At 51.6% G+C, this 15,500-nt stretch overlaps 1 protein-coding gene across 1 annotated transcript in view; it reads right to left on the reverse strand.

The window, feature by feature from the left end:
* The window catches only part of TRPM4 (transient receptor potential cation channel subfamily M member 4), a 38,662-nt gene that overhangs the window by 19,542 nt on the left and 3,620 nt on the right, over positions 1-15,500 (reverse strand). Inside the window, 8 exon segments of the mRNA XM_070402001.1 lie at positions 118-230; positions 6,048-6,147; positions 6,422-6,613; positions 6,766-6,827; positions 11,625-11,808; positions 11,933-12,096; positions 12,312-12,492; positions 12,806-12,980. Coding sequence (XP_070258102.1) covers positions 118-230; positions 6,048-6,147; positions 6,422-6,613; positions 6,766-6,827; positions 11,625-11,808; positions 11,933-12,096; positions 12,312-12,492; positions 12,806-12,980 — 1,171 coding nt within the window.

Here is a 15,500-nt window from a genome sequence, read left to right on the forward strand (position 1 = left end):
AGTGACGGATAGAGAGGGAACAGGATGCGGACACTGGACAATAAGAAGCGGATGGACAGGCCACATGTCAAGTGCCTCCTCTTGTGGGGACCCCCAGCCCGGGGTCGGACCCCTCACCCGCCACTGGATGTCACCCCGGAAGAGTTCGCTCTGGGCAATGTCCACGCGGTTCCAAGCCACAGCCAAACGCAGCTCGTCCAGGTAGGCGGAGGCCTCAGAGCTCCCGCAGGCTGCAAGGGAGAGAGGCGGAGGGAAAACTCAGGGGGGAGGGCGGGGACATCGGATGAGTGTCTGCTTTGCGTTTGGGGATGCCCGACATTTAAATTCCATATCAAGCCCAGCTGGTGTGGCTCAGTGGTTGAGCGTCAACCCATGAACCAAGAGGTCACTGGTTCAATTCCCGGTCAGGGCACATGCCCAGGTTCCGGCTGGATCCCCATGCAGGAGGCAGCCAATTGATGTTTCTCTCACATTGATGTTTCTATCTCTGTATCCCTCTCCCTTCCTCTCTCTCTCTCTCTCTCTAAAAAAAAAAATCAATAAAAATTTTTTTAAAATCTCATATAAGTGGTGTTGTTGGCAGATTCTGGGGTCTTCAGAAGTCAAGCAGAAGGTCATTCAACTCAGGGGCAGAGAGCAGCCCAGTGTGTAGAGGCCCCAGAAAGAAGGAAGGGCAATCATTCACGCCCTGAACTTTATTGAGGTAGGTTATGGACCAGGCACTGGGAGGGATGGAGAAATTGGATCCAGTCCCTGCCCGGAAGGAGCTCATTCCAGGGAAATAGGTCCCGGAACCACACAACTGCCCTCAGGGCGATGGGCACCGCCGGAGGCGGGCATAGCATGTGATTAGGGCCCAGGGAGGCCGCAGTCACAGGTGGGCCCTGAGGCGGGGCCTCGGGGAGGCGGGGCCTCGGGGAGGCGGGGCCTCGGGGAGGCGGGGCCTCGGGGAGGCGGGGCCTCGGGGAGGCGGGGCCTCGGGGAGGCGGGGCCTCGGGGAGGCGGGGGCCTCGGGGAGGCGGGGCCTCGGGGAGGCGGGGCCTCGGGGAGGCGGGGCCTCGGGGAGGCGGGGCCTCGGGGAGGCGGGGCCTCGGGGAGGCGGGGCCTCGGGGAGGCGGGGCCTCGGGGAGGCGGGGCCTCGGGGAGGCGGGGCCTCGGGGAGGCGGGGCCTCGGGGAGGCCGGTGGGAGTTGAAGGTGTGCATCTAAAGCGGAAAGCGCCTTCAGCCGCAGGAGCAGCTAGAGCAAAGGCGGGTGCAGGAAAACGTAGGATCCGATTGCAAACCTAAGTCACCCTCACTTCCTGAAACGTGGAGTACGTGTAAGAGGGAAGAGGGGGCAGGAGCAGAAAATGAGGTTAGGAGAAAATGCGGATATAGACGAAACAAGTATACAAGACGAGTGTGGATGGGAGAGTTGGAAGGGGTCGACCTCAGCGAACGTACCTCAATCAGATGGAGGACGTTTTTAGCAAAGGCCAGCTTAGGAGCAACCTAACTAAGTTAATCACAATGTACCTACCTATATAGCTTACGTTTAAAAAATTTGGCTCTCAAAAGAAATTTCAATCATTGTTACTGTTGATATTTGGCTCTGTTGACTAATGAGTTTGCAGACCACTGTTCTAGGGACTCTGAGAGACCCTGGGCGTCCTTAAGAAGAGCAAGGAAGCCGTAACTGGTTTGGCTCAGTGGGTAGGGCATCGGCCTGCGGACTGAAGGGTCCCGGGTTCGATTCCGGTCAGGGGCATGTACCTTGGTTGTGGGCACGTCCCCAGTGGGGGGTGTGCAGGAGGCAGCTAGTCGATGTTTCTCTCTCATCGATGTTTCTAACTCTTTATCCCTCTCCCTTCCTCTCTGTAAAAAATCAATAAAATATATTAAAAAAAAAAAACAACTTGGATCCAACCACTGAATGAGTGCAAAGTGTGTGCACGCAACAGGGGCCTGAAGTGAAGCCGCGTGTCTAGACACTGCTGGGCCTCCGGGCACTTGGCCAGGGAGGTACTTTTCCCTCTGGGCCCACTTGCTCCGCATCTATCGCCAAAGCAAAGGAAGGGCCTTCGCGTCCTCGTGGCTGTCCCAACAGTTGGTGTGGCAGGGCGAGGTGGTCTGGCGGAGAGGGGATGGGCAGTGCGCCCTGAGGCTGCTCCGATCCGGCTCCACCGGGACGCGCTGCGGGACTTCAGGCAGCCACTGGCCCCGGAGCCTCAGTTTCCTGGTCTGTAGAATGGGAACGCTACGGTGTCAATAACAACCGCGGGAAGACGTTCCCAACTGGGAGGACGCTGCGGCTTGACCAGCGTAACCACGGAGGCTGAGAGTGGAGAAAGCACAACTTGATGTTTCTTTTCAAATCCCAGAAGCCCATGCAGAGCGGGATTTTGTAAATCTGGATCTCCCCTCCTTTCCTCACAGTTTCCAGGGGAGAAAAAAATTGGATGGATAATATCTTGCATTATATTCTGCCTTAACTTGTAGCAGCTGGCCCGACCCCAGGCCCTGCCTGCTCACCGTGTCCCATCCTGAGTTCAGGCCGTTTCCTCAAAACAGAGGTTCCCCTGGGTCCCCCATCTCAGGGACAGCGCCTCTGTCCACCCAGTCAACGAGGCAGAGCCCCAGGTGCCGTCCTGGTCATCCCTTTCCTGCATATTACAAAACTCCTCAGTCCCTAAGCCAGTGATGGCGAACCTTTTGAGCTCGGCGTGTCAGCATTTTGAAAAACCCTAACTTAACTCTGGTGCCGTGTCACATATAGAAATTTTTTGATATTTGCAACCCTAGTAAAACAAAGACATATATTTTTGATATTTATTTTATATATTTAAATGCCATTGCCCTGACCGGTTTGGCTCAGTGAATAGAGCGTCGGCCTGCAGACTCAAGGGTCCCGGGTTCGATTCCGGTCAAGGGCATGTACCTTGGTTGCGGGCACATGCCCAGCGGGGAGGGTGCGGGAGGCGGCTGATCGATGTTTCTCTCTCATCGATGTTTCTAACTCTCTGTCCCTCTCCCTTCCTCTCTGTAAAAAATCAATAAAATATATTTTAAAAAATAAAATAAAATAAAAAATAAATGCCATTTAACAAAGAAAAATCAACCAAAAAAATGAGTTTGCGTGTTGCCTCTGATACGAATGTCATAGGTTGCCATCACTGGCCTAAGCCCTCTCTCTCCCCGCCCCCTGACTGTCCCCGAGGCCCCATCATCACTGCTGCAGTCTCTTCGTTTCCTCAGCCTCTCCTCTCCTCTCTAGTCTCCCCCCCATGACCCCCAGGGTCCTTCTACACACAGGACTGACCCTGTCCCTCCCATGCCCCTTAGGACAAAGCCTCAGCTGAGGCCCAGGGTGGTCTGGCCCTGCCCCCCTCACTGGCTGTTTCAGGCCACATGCTGCATGCTATCCACGTGACTCTCCCCCCCGCCCCCCCCCCCCCCCGCGCCCCCTGCACCCAACACAGCCCGTGCAGTGGGCTGGATGGAGAGTCAGACAGGCCCGAATTGAAGCCTGGCACCTGTTACCTCGTGTGACCCTGGGCAAGTCACTTCCCCCCTCTCTGTGTCTCAGTTCCTTCATCTGCAAAGCGGGGAGGAAATCCTTGCAGGCGGGGAGGGAGGGTCGGGGACAAAAATGCACGCCAGCTGCTCAGCACAGTGCGTGGCTCCTGCTAGACTCTTAAGGAGCCTTCGTCCCTTCCCCCTTCCCTCCTTCCTCACCTGCTGAAACCCCATCCGCTCCACTCGGCTATCACCCAGCCCGCAGCCCGCCCGCCAGCTCCAATTTCCCCCGCAGAGTGTGATCGGATCGCTTCCACTTCTGCAGGCAATGGGCTTGCCGCCCCCACCCCCCACCCCCAAACCACGTCTCGCAGCGCCGCTGTTTTCTCCCAAGGAGCTCGTACCTTAACTTCCGTAAAGCGAAGCCGATCTGCCCACTGTCATCCTCTGTGTGAGGAGGCGACCCCGTGAGAAAGAGGCTCACACTAAGAAGACCTCTCATTTACTGGGTTCCCCCCGCGCCCCCCCCCCGTCACCCCACCCAGGCACCAGGCACTGCTCATAAGCTGCCTCCCAGCTCACAACACCCCTGCGAGGTACTATCTCCATTTTTCAGAGAGAGAGAAACTAAGTCTCTCTCAAGGCCACTACGCACACAGCTTTATCTGACTCCCAAATCAGAAGTAACTGTTCTTTCTGCCGCCACAGAACATGGTGGATACTATTGGGGGGGGGAGCGGGGGGGGGAGAACACCTTGTAAATGGATACTATGCCTCATAGGAGTCTTTAGCTGAGGTGTTTTCCCTGTAAAACTCCTCTAACACCAACAATAACCTCCCCCCGCCCACATCCCCACCGAGCCCTGGGAAATCCCCGTGACCACTTATTTATCCCATCTCCTCATCTCACTAAGTCCGAATTCCACTGGGTCTTCAAGGCCCAATTTAAACACCATTCCTCTTAGACTTTCCTCCCCTTACTGACGACGGTTCCTCCCCCAAGCTTTTGTCTTAAATTTTATTTAAGGTTGCAAACAGCTCTGGTAGGATCAGGGGCTCTTGCGAGCAGGATACGGATCTGCTATAACCTCTGGGGCCTAGGATGGCGCTTGTTGAATGAATAAACTAGCCCTGTCCTCAGCTTCCACCAGGTGCCATTATGCTCCTGACCTTGGTTTTCATCACTCATTCCTCCTGTGAAACATCAGGAGTTCCTCACTGGGAGGCAGTGCTCGGCTCATCTCTGACTCCCCACCCTGCAGCGCTTGAAACACACTGGAGGCACGTAGAAGAGGAAGAAAGGGTGGATGGATGGATGGAAGAATCAAGAATGAATGGAATAAGTGGTAGATGGAAAATTTAATGTCTGGATGGATGGATGGTTGGATGGATGGATGAATGGATGAATGGATGGATGATGGATGAATGGATGGATGAATGCATGGATGCATGGATGGATGATGGATGAATGGATGAATGGATGAGTAGATGGATGGATGGATGAATGGATGAGTAAGTGGATGGGTGGATGGATGGATGGATGTGTGGATGGATGAGTGGATGGATGGATGAATGAGTGGATGGATGGATGGATGGATAGATGGATGGATGGATAGAAGGAAGGATGAATGGATGGATGGATGGATGGATGGATGGATGGATGGATGGATGAATGGATGGATGGATGGATGGATGGATGGATGGATGGATGGATGAGTGGATGCATGAATGAGTGGATGGATGGATGGAAGAATCAAGAATGAATGGAATAAGTGGTAGATGGAAAATTTAATGTCTGGATGGATGGATGGATGGATGGATGCATGGATGCATGGATGCATGGATGGATGATGGATGAATGGATGAGTAAATGGATGGATGGATGGATGAGTGGATGCATGAATGAGTGGATGGATGGATGGATGGATGGATGAGTAAGTGGATGGGTGGATGGATGGATGGATGTGTGGATGGATGGATGGATAGATGGATGGATGGATGGAAGGAAGGATGAATGGATGGATGGATGGATGGATGGATGGATGGATGGATGAATGGATGGATGGATGGATGGATGGATGAGTGGATGCATGAATGAGTGGATGGATGGATGGAAGAATCAAGAATGAATGGAATAAGTGGTAGATGGAAAATTTAATGTCTGGATGGATGGATGGATGGATGCATGGATGCATGGATGGATGATGGATGAATGGATGAATGGATGAGTAAGTGGATGGATGGATGGATGGATGGATGAGTGGATGCATGAATGAGTGGATGGATGGATGGATGGATGGATAAAGGATGAAAGGATGGATAAATGGATCCGACAGAAGGAAAGCAGTGTTGGAATATAAAGAAAGTATCTTGGGAAACTGTTCAAAAGCATCATGCAAAGCCTCAAGAAATAGTGCAAAGGGGAAGGATACAAAGAAAGAGGTGAAGAGGGGCACGGCCTTAGTGGAGAGGGAATGAATAAGCACCCAGGCCAGGAAAACTGTCCAAAGTTGAGCAGAGAGAGTGGAGGAATTTGGGGGTCCAAGTCTTACCCTTGACAAGAGCCCTCAAAACAATGGTCTCGAATTCCTCAGGGCCGTCCTCAGAGGAATAGACTGTCAGCAGCTCCTTCCGGGTCATGATCCGCTCCACCTGCAGAACACCAAATTCCGCATCGCCAGCCCCTCCACCCGGGCCCTGGCCACAGGGACACAGGTGCCCAGCTCCCTCTACTCCCAGAACCCAGGGGTCCAGGCCCCCAGGCGTCTCCTCCCTCAGATCCACGAGTCTGGGTCCCTACTACCCTCTTCCCTTGCATCCAGGACTCCAAGCCTTCAGCACGCACCCTCTCCCCTCCAGTCCCAGGAGCTCAGGCCCCCAGCTCCCTTCCATCTCAGGATCCAGAGCCGGGCCCTCAATGTCATACCTGGGCCTGCAGGACTTCGGGGTCCCCTTTGGGGAAGAAACGCCTAATCCGATCTCGGGCATCCCCTCGCCTGCCCCCTCCACTCCCTGGAGCCAGAGTGTCTTCCAGGATCTCCGCCAGGCAGTCCGCAGCGCCCCCGGACCCGGCCACCAGGAGGCAGGGGAGCTGGGCCTGGGTGGCATTCTCTATCCGCTAGGAGATAAAGGGGGGAGTCAGGTCAGGGAAGGAAGGGATGAAGGGATTCACCCCACCTGAAGTACCGGTCCCCGGCTCCCTCCTCCCCTGAAACCCAGGGCCCGCGCCCCCAGCCCCTTACACCCAGGCGTCTGGGCCCTTGGCTGTACCTTCAACATCTTCTCATTCCCATCAATCAGAAGGAGGAGGACAGGGATGTCAATGCCAGTCCCTGCGGAGAGCAGAGAGCCAGGTGGTCACTGCCATCCCCTTTGCCAGGGACGGTGGACCACATTTGCCAGGAGTCCCTGCGGCAAAGGTTGGCTTCTGCCCAGTCCTCTCTGCCCCTGAGGCTCATGGGAATTGTCCTGTCTTTGAGCACCTTTGGGAGGGGCCCGGTTTTGAAGACAGTAATGCTCAGCTCCCCAAGAAAGGAGGGGCTGGGGCCCGGGCTCCCGGCTTCCTGAGCGAGGCCGGTGTTTGTCAGCGGCAATTCTGTGGTTGCTGAAGATCAGGAGCCAGGAGAAGATGAAGGATCAAACAGGATATGAAGGAAATAAGGAAAGGAAAGGACTATCGAAACATCATAAAGCTATCTACCAAAGCCGCATATGAAAGTCACACAAGATCTGTTCCCATTAAAGTAAGAAATGAGACCGCATTATTATTATTCACACTCATCCGGGCATAATGGTGTCAAAGAATAAAATAATGAAAATGGTTTGTTTGCTTTTAAGCTGGAAGAGACAAGGAATTTATTTGGAGGAAAATATGATTTATAGTCTCAGACAGTTGTAGAGACTCCCTTCAAAATAAGTAAATATTAATAAGAGAATTTGGTAAGAGAATTGATATTAGAAAAATAAATAAAAATCAAGAACTTTTCTGAAAACGTGTCTCTTATTCACGTTTTGATTTTTACAAAAGTATAGAACACCTGGGAATTAATTCATCCAGAAAGATACTAGATCTTTATGAAGAAATTGACAAAAAATTATGTAAGGACAAGGTCTGAATAAATGGAAAAATTAGTGCCATGTTAACCTGTCACAAAGTAATAAAGGAATTAAATGCAGTTTGGGGAAAGAAGGAGGGTAGGAGGAATTTGGAAGTGTTTTCATTTATTTTATTCTTTAATATATTTTTATTGATTTTTAGAGAGAGAGGAAGTGAGAGGGATAGAGAGATAGAAACATCAATGAGAGAGGAAATTATCGATTGACTTCCTCCTGCACGGCCCCCACTGGGGATCAAGCCTGCAACCTGGGCATGTGCCCTGACTGGGAATCGAACCGGTGACCTCTTGGTTCCTGGGTCGATGCTCAACCACTGAGCCACACCAGCCAGGATCCTTTTTGTTTTTTTTAATGGAACACAATAATTTTAAAATTCACATGGAAGGATAAATGTCAGAGTTAAGAAATTTTTGAGCCCTATGAACAAGGAGGTCATGGCTCAATTCCTGGTCACCGCACATACTGAGTTGCAGGCTGGATCCCCAGTAGGGGGCATGCAGGAGGCAGCCAATCAATGATTCTCTCTCATCACTGATGTTTCTCTCTCTCTCTCCCTCTCCTTTCCTCTCTGAAATCAATAAAAAAACAAATATTTTTTTCAAGTTTACAATACATCTAATATTCAAAGGGTTACTATTGCCAGGATACAAAAAATGCCTATAAAAAGACAAGAAAGAATCCAATTTTAAAATATGCTGGCTGGTGTTGTTCATTGGTTAGAGCATCAGCCTGTGCACCGAAGGGTCACAGGTTCAATTCCTGGTTAAGGGCACATACCTGGGTTGCAGGTTCAATCAGGTGGGAGCGCATGCAGGAGGCAACCAATAGATGTGTCTCTCACATTGATGTTTCTCTCTCTCTCTCTCTCTCTCTCTCCCTCTCCCTTCCTTCCACTCTCTCTAAAAATTAATGGGAAAAACATCCTGTGATGAGAATTGGCAACAACAACAACAAAATGTACACAGAATATGAATAGGCAATTCATAACTGAGGAAATCTGATTGGCCAACAAAATATGTTTACATCTCTTAATATTATTAGATTAATTTTAAAAAATCAAATTAAAAGTGAGATGTTACTTTTTACCCATCAAATTGGAAAAAAATAAAATAATTAAAGCAAGAGTATCCAGAGCTGGTTGAGACTGAATGGAAAAGGACATTTTCACATATTCTCACTGGGAGTGAAAATTGCTACAAGTTTTAGAAAAATTATCTAGTTTACCTATTAATATACACCCACAGCAATATCACTCGGGGAATCTACTGTATCGAATTTACAACACCTGTAATGTAATTCTGCATGTCCACACAAAGATATTTATTCAGCATTCCTTATAGTGCCAAGCACTGGTAAAGCATTACGTATCCATCAACTCAGAAACACAAACAACAGATGATACACCCATAACTAAGGAATATCATACAACTATTTGTTAGAAGTGGGAGCAAGGTGAAGAAGTTGGGACCCTCCCCCCACTCCCCTCCCCCGCAAAAAAAGAAGTTCAGACCTAAAGCGATGGCCATAAGAAAGTGTAATATGTATAATATAAGAAAGAAACATCATATAGCTGGAAATATAATTGCATAGAATTTTATAAGCATAGATAAAGGTATAAAGGGATAAAGTCTAAATTGTGTAAGACTAATTACCCCAATAGAGGGGTTGGAGCTCGGTAGGGAAGATAATTAACTGTTTCTTTATATACATTGGTATGAGCTGATTTGTTCCAAAGGGCGAACGTTAAAACTGCCATAATATATTATGTTGCATGAAAAGCCAGTCTCAAAAGGTTATGCATTTTATTATCCTATTTATATGGCCTTCTGGAAAAGAGAAGATGAGAGTGATGGTGAAGAGATCAGTGGTTGCTAGGGGCTGGGGTACAAAAGAAATGGGTGCCTTCAAGGTAAGAGGCCCATACGGTGTCCTGATTGTGGAAATGGTCACATGAATCTATAACCATAGAGCTGCACACCGCAAAAAACAAGTTTTACTGTATGAACATTAAAAAAAATAGGATTAATGTAGCCAGAAAGCGAAGTAAAGTTTAAAAATTGAACAGAAATTTTTGCAAAAAAACCCACTTTTATTTTAGTTGATATTCTTCGCTATACATGTATCTAGTTCATCCATTTCTGCACTTTTCTGTTTTATTTTCTTGCTTCTACGTTCCCTAGATTTGATTTGTTGTTTTGTTTCTAGGGTTCTTTTTTTATTTTTATTGCTTTTTATTTATTTTTTTTTAAAATATATTTTATTGATTTCAGAGGAGAAAGGAGAGGCAGAGAGAGATAGAAACATCAATGATGAGAAAGAATCATTGATCGGTTGCCTCCTGCACGCCCCCCACTGGGGATCGAGCCCAAAACCCCAGGCATGTGCCCTTGACTGGAATCGAACCCGGGACCTTTCAGTCCACAGGCCGATGCTCTATCCACTGAGCCAAACTGGCTAGGGCTATTTTTATTCATTTTTAGAGAGAGAGGAAGGGAGATGGGGGAGAGAGAGAGAAAAACATTGATGTGAGAGCAGAACACCGATCGGCTGCCTCCTGCACACCCCCTACCAGAGATGGAGCCCGAAACCCGGACAAGTGCCCTGACCGGGAGTCAAATCTTTTGGTGCCTAACCAACTGAGCCACACCAGCCAGGGCTCTAAAGTTTTTCAAATTGGAGGCTTAAATCAACCATTTTCAGCCTTTCATCTCCTTTTGGATATTATGCACTTAAATCTACACATTTTCCTCTAAGTACTGCATTAGCTGCATCTCAAAAGCATCGGTATGTCATATATTCAAAACGTGTTTTGTTTTGTTTTTCTTTTACTCATGGGTTATTTACAAACCACAACTCAGGCAATGATACGGATGAGGCCCACAGAAATGACGTCGGGCCCTAGCTGCTGTGGCTCAGTGGATAGAGCATCCGCCTGCGGACTGAAGGGTCCCAGGTTCGATTCCAGTCAAGGGCACATGCCTGGGTTGCTGGCTCGGTCCAACGTGCAGGAGGCAGCCGGTCAATGATTCTCCCTCATCATTGATGTTTCTATCTCTCTCTTCTGCTCCCTTCCTCTCTGAAATGAATTAAAAAATATATTAAAACAAAAAAAAAAAAAGAAGAGCCCTAACCTGTTTGGCTCAGTGGATAGAGCGTCGGCTTGCGGACTGAAGGGTCCCAGGTTCGATTCTGCTCAAGGGCACATACCGTGGTTGCAGGCACATCCCCAGTAGGGGGTGTGCAGGAGGCAGCTGATCGATGTTTCTCTCTCATCGATGTTTCTAACTCTCTATCCCTCTCCCTTCCTCTCTGTAAAAAAATCAATAAAAATATATTAAAAAAAAAAAAGAAGAAGAAGAAGAAGAAGAAAAAGAAATGATGTCAGGTGTAAGAAGCCAGGCTCTAAAAGGTACAGATGGTGGTGAAGCACAAACACAGGCCAGAACTACTCTGAGCAGCCAGAAGCAGGATGAGATGGCCCATGGTGCGGGCGGAAGGCTTCTGGGGCTGCTAATATTGCTTCTTGATCTAGGTGCTGGTGGCGTAAGAAAATTTTGTTTATTAAAAAAATAGCCGAAACCGGTTTGGCTCAGTGGATAGAGCGTCGGCCTGCGGACTCAAGGGTCCCAGGTTCGATTCCGGTCAAGGGCATGTACCTTGGTTGTGGGCACATCCCCAGTGGGAGGTGTGCAGGAGGCAGCTGGTCGATGTTTCTCTCTCATCGATGTTTCTGGCTCTCTATCTCTCTCCCTTCCTCTCTGTAAAAAATCAATAAAATATATTTTTTAAAAAAATAAAATAAAAAAATAAAAATAAAAATAAAAATCAGTGAGCTGTCCACGCCTGTGCATTTCCCATTTCAGATAAAGGTGTTTTGTTTTTTTTAAATACAGCAAATGCCGGGAAGGCCTTGACCATAGAAACCTCCTCCTCGCCCCAAACCCCAAATCCTGACCAGATCAGACCGCTGGGCTCCGAGCCGGGACCGGGCACCAGCGGGAGACGCCGCGCACCTGCCACGCCCGTCTTCTGCCGGGCGACGTAGGACTCGAAGCGCAGGCGGAAGCGGCTCTCGCCGCCCAGGCGGCCGTGGGTGCCATCGTCCACCAGGAGGAAGGCCGAGTAGTTGTAGTCCAGGGGGAACTGCACCCCGTCCTGGGGGTCCCCGCGCCACCGGTAACTCGCAGGGAACGAGCCCTGGGGGACGAGGGGCAGGACCAGGGGGTCTTTCCATCAGGGGTGCAGGCCCCCGGCCCCTCCTCCCTCAGACCCAGGGGTCCAGGCCCCCAAACCCCTCCTTTTCCAAGCCCCTGGGTCCTACCTTGGGGTTGGTGAGGGCCTCTCTATTGCGAACCACTCCCCAGGGGGCCACGCCCATGGCCACCACCTTGGTGCCCCCAGTGCTGGCTGTCTGGTGGTCCCGCACAGCTACGCCCACGTGCCGGCCAATGCCTGTGTGCAGCCCCCCGGTGACAATCCAGGCCCCTGCAGACACAGGAGGGTGATGGCGGTGAGGTCAGCAGCACACACAGGTGCATAAAGACAGAGAGAGAGAGAGAGAGAGAGAGAATAGCGTGTGAGACAAACACCCACACACAGAGAGGGGGGCAGGCAGCATCCCAGAGAAGTGGGGGAGACGAGCAGCCAGCCCCGGCCCAGGAGGCATAGCCCCCCCCCCCCCCCCCCCCCCCCCCAGTCACCTGTGCTCTGCGCGGCCCGCACCAGCCCGCTGCGCAGCAGGTCCTGCAGCCAGGTCTGGAGGATGGGGCCCCCCGACCCCCCCAACACTGACACCACCAGGTTCGGGGCCCGGAAGCCCCATGTGCGCGTGACCAGATTATAAACTGTAGCCGGATCCGTGCGGTCAGAGAGTCGGAGGAACTGTGGACACAGGGGAGGGGGGACACGGGAGGGGCACAGAGACCAAGAAGGAAGCAGAGGCCCAAAGAGACCCAGAGGGCGGACAGAGCCCCAGAGGGAGGACAGACACCCAGAGAGAGGGGGACACAGACACCCAGAGAGAGGGGGACACAGACCCAGAGAGAGGGGGACACAGACATCCAGAGAGAGGTGAAGACAGGGATGGGCAAATGGGGAGACACCTGTTCAGCTGGGGCGCCCCAGGCCCCAGCTCCAAGAGCCCCAGCCTGCCGCCCCGCTGGCCGCCCGGCCCTGCCCAGCATGCAGGCCTCACATTGCTGGCCTTGCGGCCGGCACCCATGAAGTCCAGGTCCCCGAAGGCATCGGTGGGCTTCTCCGTGGTGTGCAGGTCACTGTCCCACTCCGTCACCACGGCCGCCCCGAAGGCGTCCTCCACGGCCACGGACAGGTGGGCACTCCGGGGACGCCCGCACTGGCACAGGGTCCCTCTGAAGGGGAGGGATGGGGGGCGCGTGAACCCCAGAGATGGCCCCCAGCCCCGAGCGTCTTGGAGACATGTCCATACTTCTGCCCGCGCCCCAGAGGCTGTCACCGTCCCGCTGACCCCGGCCCTGGCCCTTCCTGGCCCCGCAGCCTGAGGAGGACACGGGCGGGAGGAGAGACAGCGCCTTGTCCACCAGGAGGACGGTGGGCCCTCGCTGCCCCCGTCCACACGGACCATATTCACCGAGGAAAGAACCATCCAGAGAGGCTGAGGCAGCTGTGTGGCTTTGGGCGAGTGGCTTCGCTTCTCTGAGCTAAATTCCCCCTCAAAGCAAAAGGCGACATAACACAGCCTGGCTCGTAGCACTGAGAGGCGCCGGCGGCAAATGCAACGTTCCCTGGAATGAGGGCGGCAGGCCAGGCGCTACATGGGCTCCACGCAGAGCTTGAAATAACCTCGGATGACAAACACAGCGAGGGCGTCACTCCTTTTCCAGTCCTGGTTACTGCCCAGGGGAGAGGCTCTGCTGGGGCCGGAACCGCACGCCCGGCCCCGTGCACAGCTTTCTCGTTAACACAGAAAAGCCGGCTGCGGGCTCTGAAACGGGGCTGGCGACAGCTTCCGGCGAGGAGGCCAACACCTTTCTTTGGTTTTCATTGTAATAGTCTTTTGTGGCTCGTTTCTCTTTGCGGCAAATGCATCACATGTGATACTTTCCCCCTAAACAAACATACACATAGCCCAGTGATGGCGAACCTTTGACACGCGTGTCAGAGGTGACACGCGAACTCATTTTTTGGGTTGATTTTTCTTTGTTTAATGGCATTTAAATATATAAAATAAATATCAAAAATAGAAGTCTTTGTTTTACTATGGTTGCAAATATCAAAAAATTTCTATATGTGACACGGCACCAGAGATAAGTTAGGGTTTTTCAAAATGCTGACATGCCGAGCTCAAAAGGTTCGCCATCACTGACATAGCCCCTACTATCTAAATGCAATTGGCCAGAGGTGTTTTGGTTTGTTTTTTTAAAATATGTTTTTATTGATTTCTCTTAGAGAGAGAAGAAGGGAGAGGGATAGAGAGAGAGAAACACCGGTGAGAGAGAAACACCAACCACTGGGGTCCACAACCCAGGCACCTGCCCTGACCAGGAATCCAACCGTGACCTCTTGGCTCATGGATTGATGCTCAACCACTGAGCCACACCGGCCAGGCCTAAAGATTTTTAAATTTGACTTTTAGGGAGAGAGGAAGGGAGAAGGAGAGAGAGAGAACCATCAATATGAGAGCAAAACATCAGCTGTCTCCTGCATGCTCCCTATCGGGGATCGAGCCCACACCGGGCATGTGCCCTGATCAGGAATCGAACCCACAGTGCCTGGGATGACACTCCACCAACTGAACCACCCCGGGCAGAGCTGCCACCAGAGTTTTAGAAAGCAAGGAACCCCGGTTTGGGGAAGGCGGGGTTTAGCTGCAAATGTATCTGAATCTCTTTGGTCCTCAATTCCAGAACGGGGAACCCGTGTTTACACAAGGGCAGTGAGTGAGCTGTGGCCTCAGGACCAGCTTTATGGGAAGGACAAGTGGCACACGGATTTGATAAGAACTGTGAAGACCGAACTTTGGTCAACAAAAGAATGGCCACCCGGTCCGCGAACAGAATACACTCAGCCCAGCACCCGGCACAGAGAGAGCCTCGGGGGACGCACCCTTCCTCCTTCCTGGGTCTACCTCCAGGGTCCTGGCATGCCTCGGTTTACCCCCCTGATCCTTTCACCCATCTCAGCCTCGTCCCTGGACTCCCTTGTTCCCTTCCATCTACTTCCAACCAGCCCTTCCCTGCAAAACTTATCCAAGGAATGTTCCAGAACCCCAGCTGTCCATACAGAAGCCCCTAGCCACATGGGGCTCTCTTTCTAATCTAATAATAGACAAACATGGTAATTGACCATACCTTCACTATGCCTCCCATTGGCTAATCAGTGCGATATGCAAATTAACCGCCAACAAAGATGGCGGCTAATTTGCACACTGCAGGCAGGGCGGGCCAGCGCAAGCCGCCATCCGGGCCCCCATGTGCCACCTAAGCCCCGCCCCCAGCCAGGACCCCCGGTGCGGCCCTGGGCGGAGGGGCTTGGCAGCGTGATCGGCCCAAGGAAGCCCTAGTCTTGCAGGAATCCTCCTGCAACGGGCTTCTAGTCTATAATAATAATCTATAATAATAAGAGTGTAATATGCTAATTAGACTGGACGAAGCTGGGGCTGCGAGGGAAGCCCAGGTCCCGGGAGCCAGAGGGAAGCCGGTGCCAGCAGCCGGGGGAAGGAAGGCCTACTAGTGCATCGGGCCTCTAGTATTGAAATAAATTAAAATGAAATACAATTAAAAATCCAGCCCAGCCTGAGTGGCTCAGTGGTTGAGCATCGACCTATGATCCAGGAGGTCACGGTTCGATTCTTGGTCAGGGTACACGCCCCGGTTGCGGGCACGATCCCCAGTGTGGGGCGTGCAGGAGGC

Source organism: Myotis yumanensis, unplaced genomic scaffold (assembly GCF_028538775.1).
Source record: "Myotis yumanensis isolate MYYU_CA2020_CCGP unplaced genomic scaffold, mMyoYum1.0.hap1 SCAF_23, whole genome shotgun sequence".
Lineage (NCBI taxonomy): Eukaryota > Metazoa > Chordata > Mammalia > Chiroptera > Vespertilionidae > Myotis > Myotis yumanensis.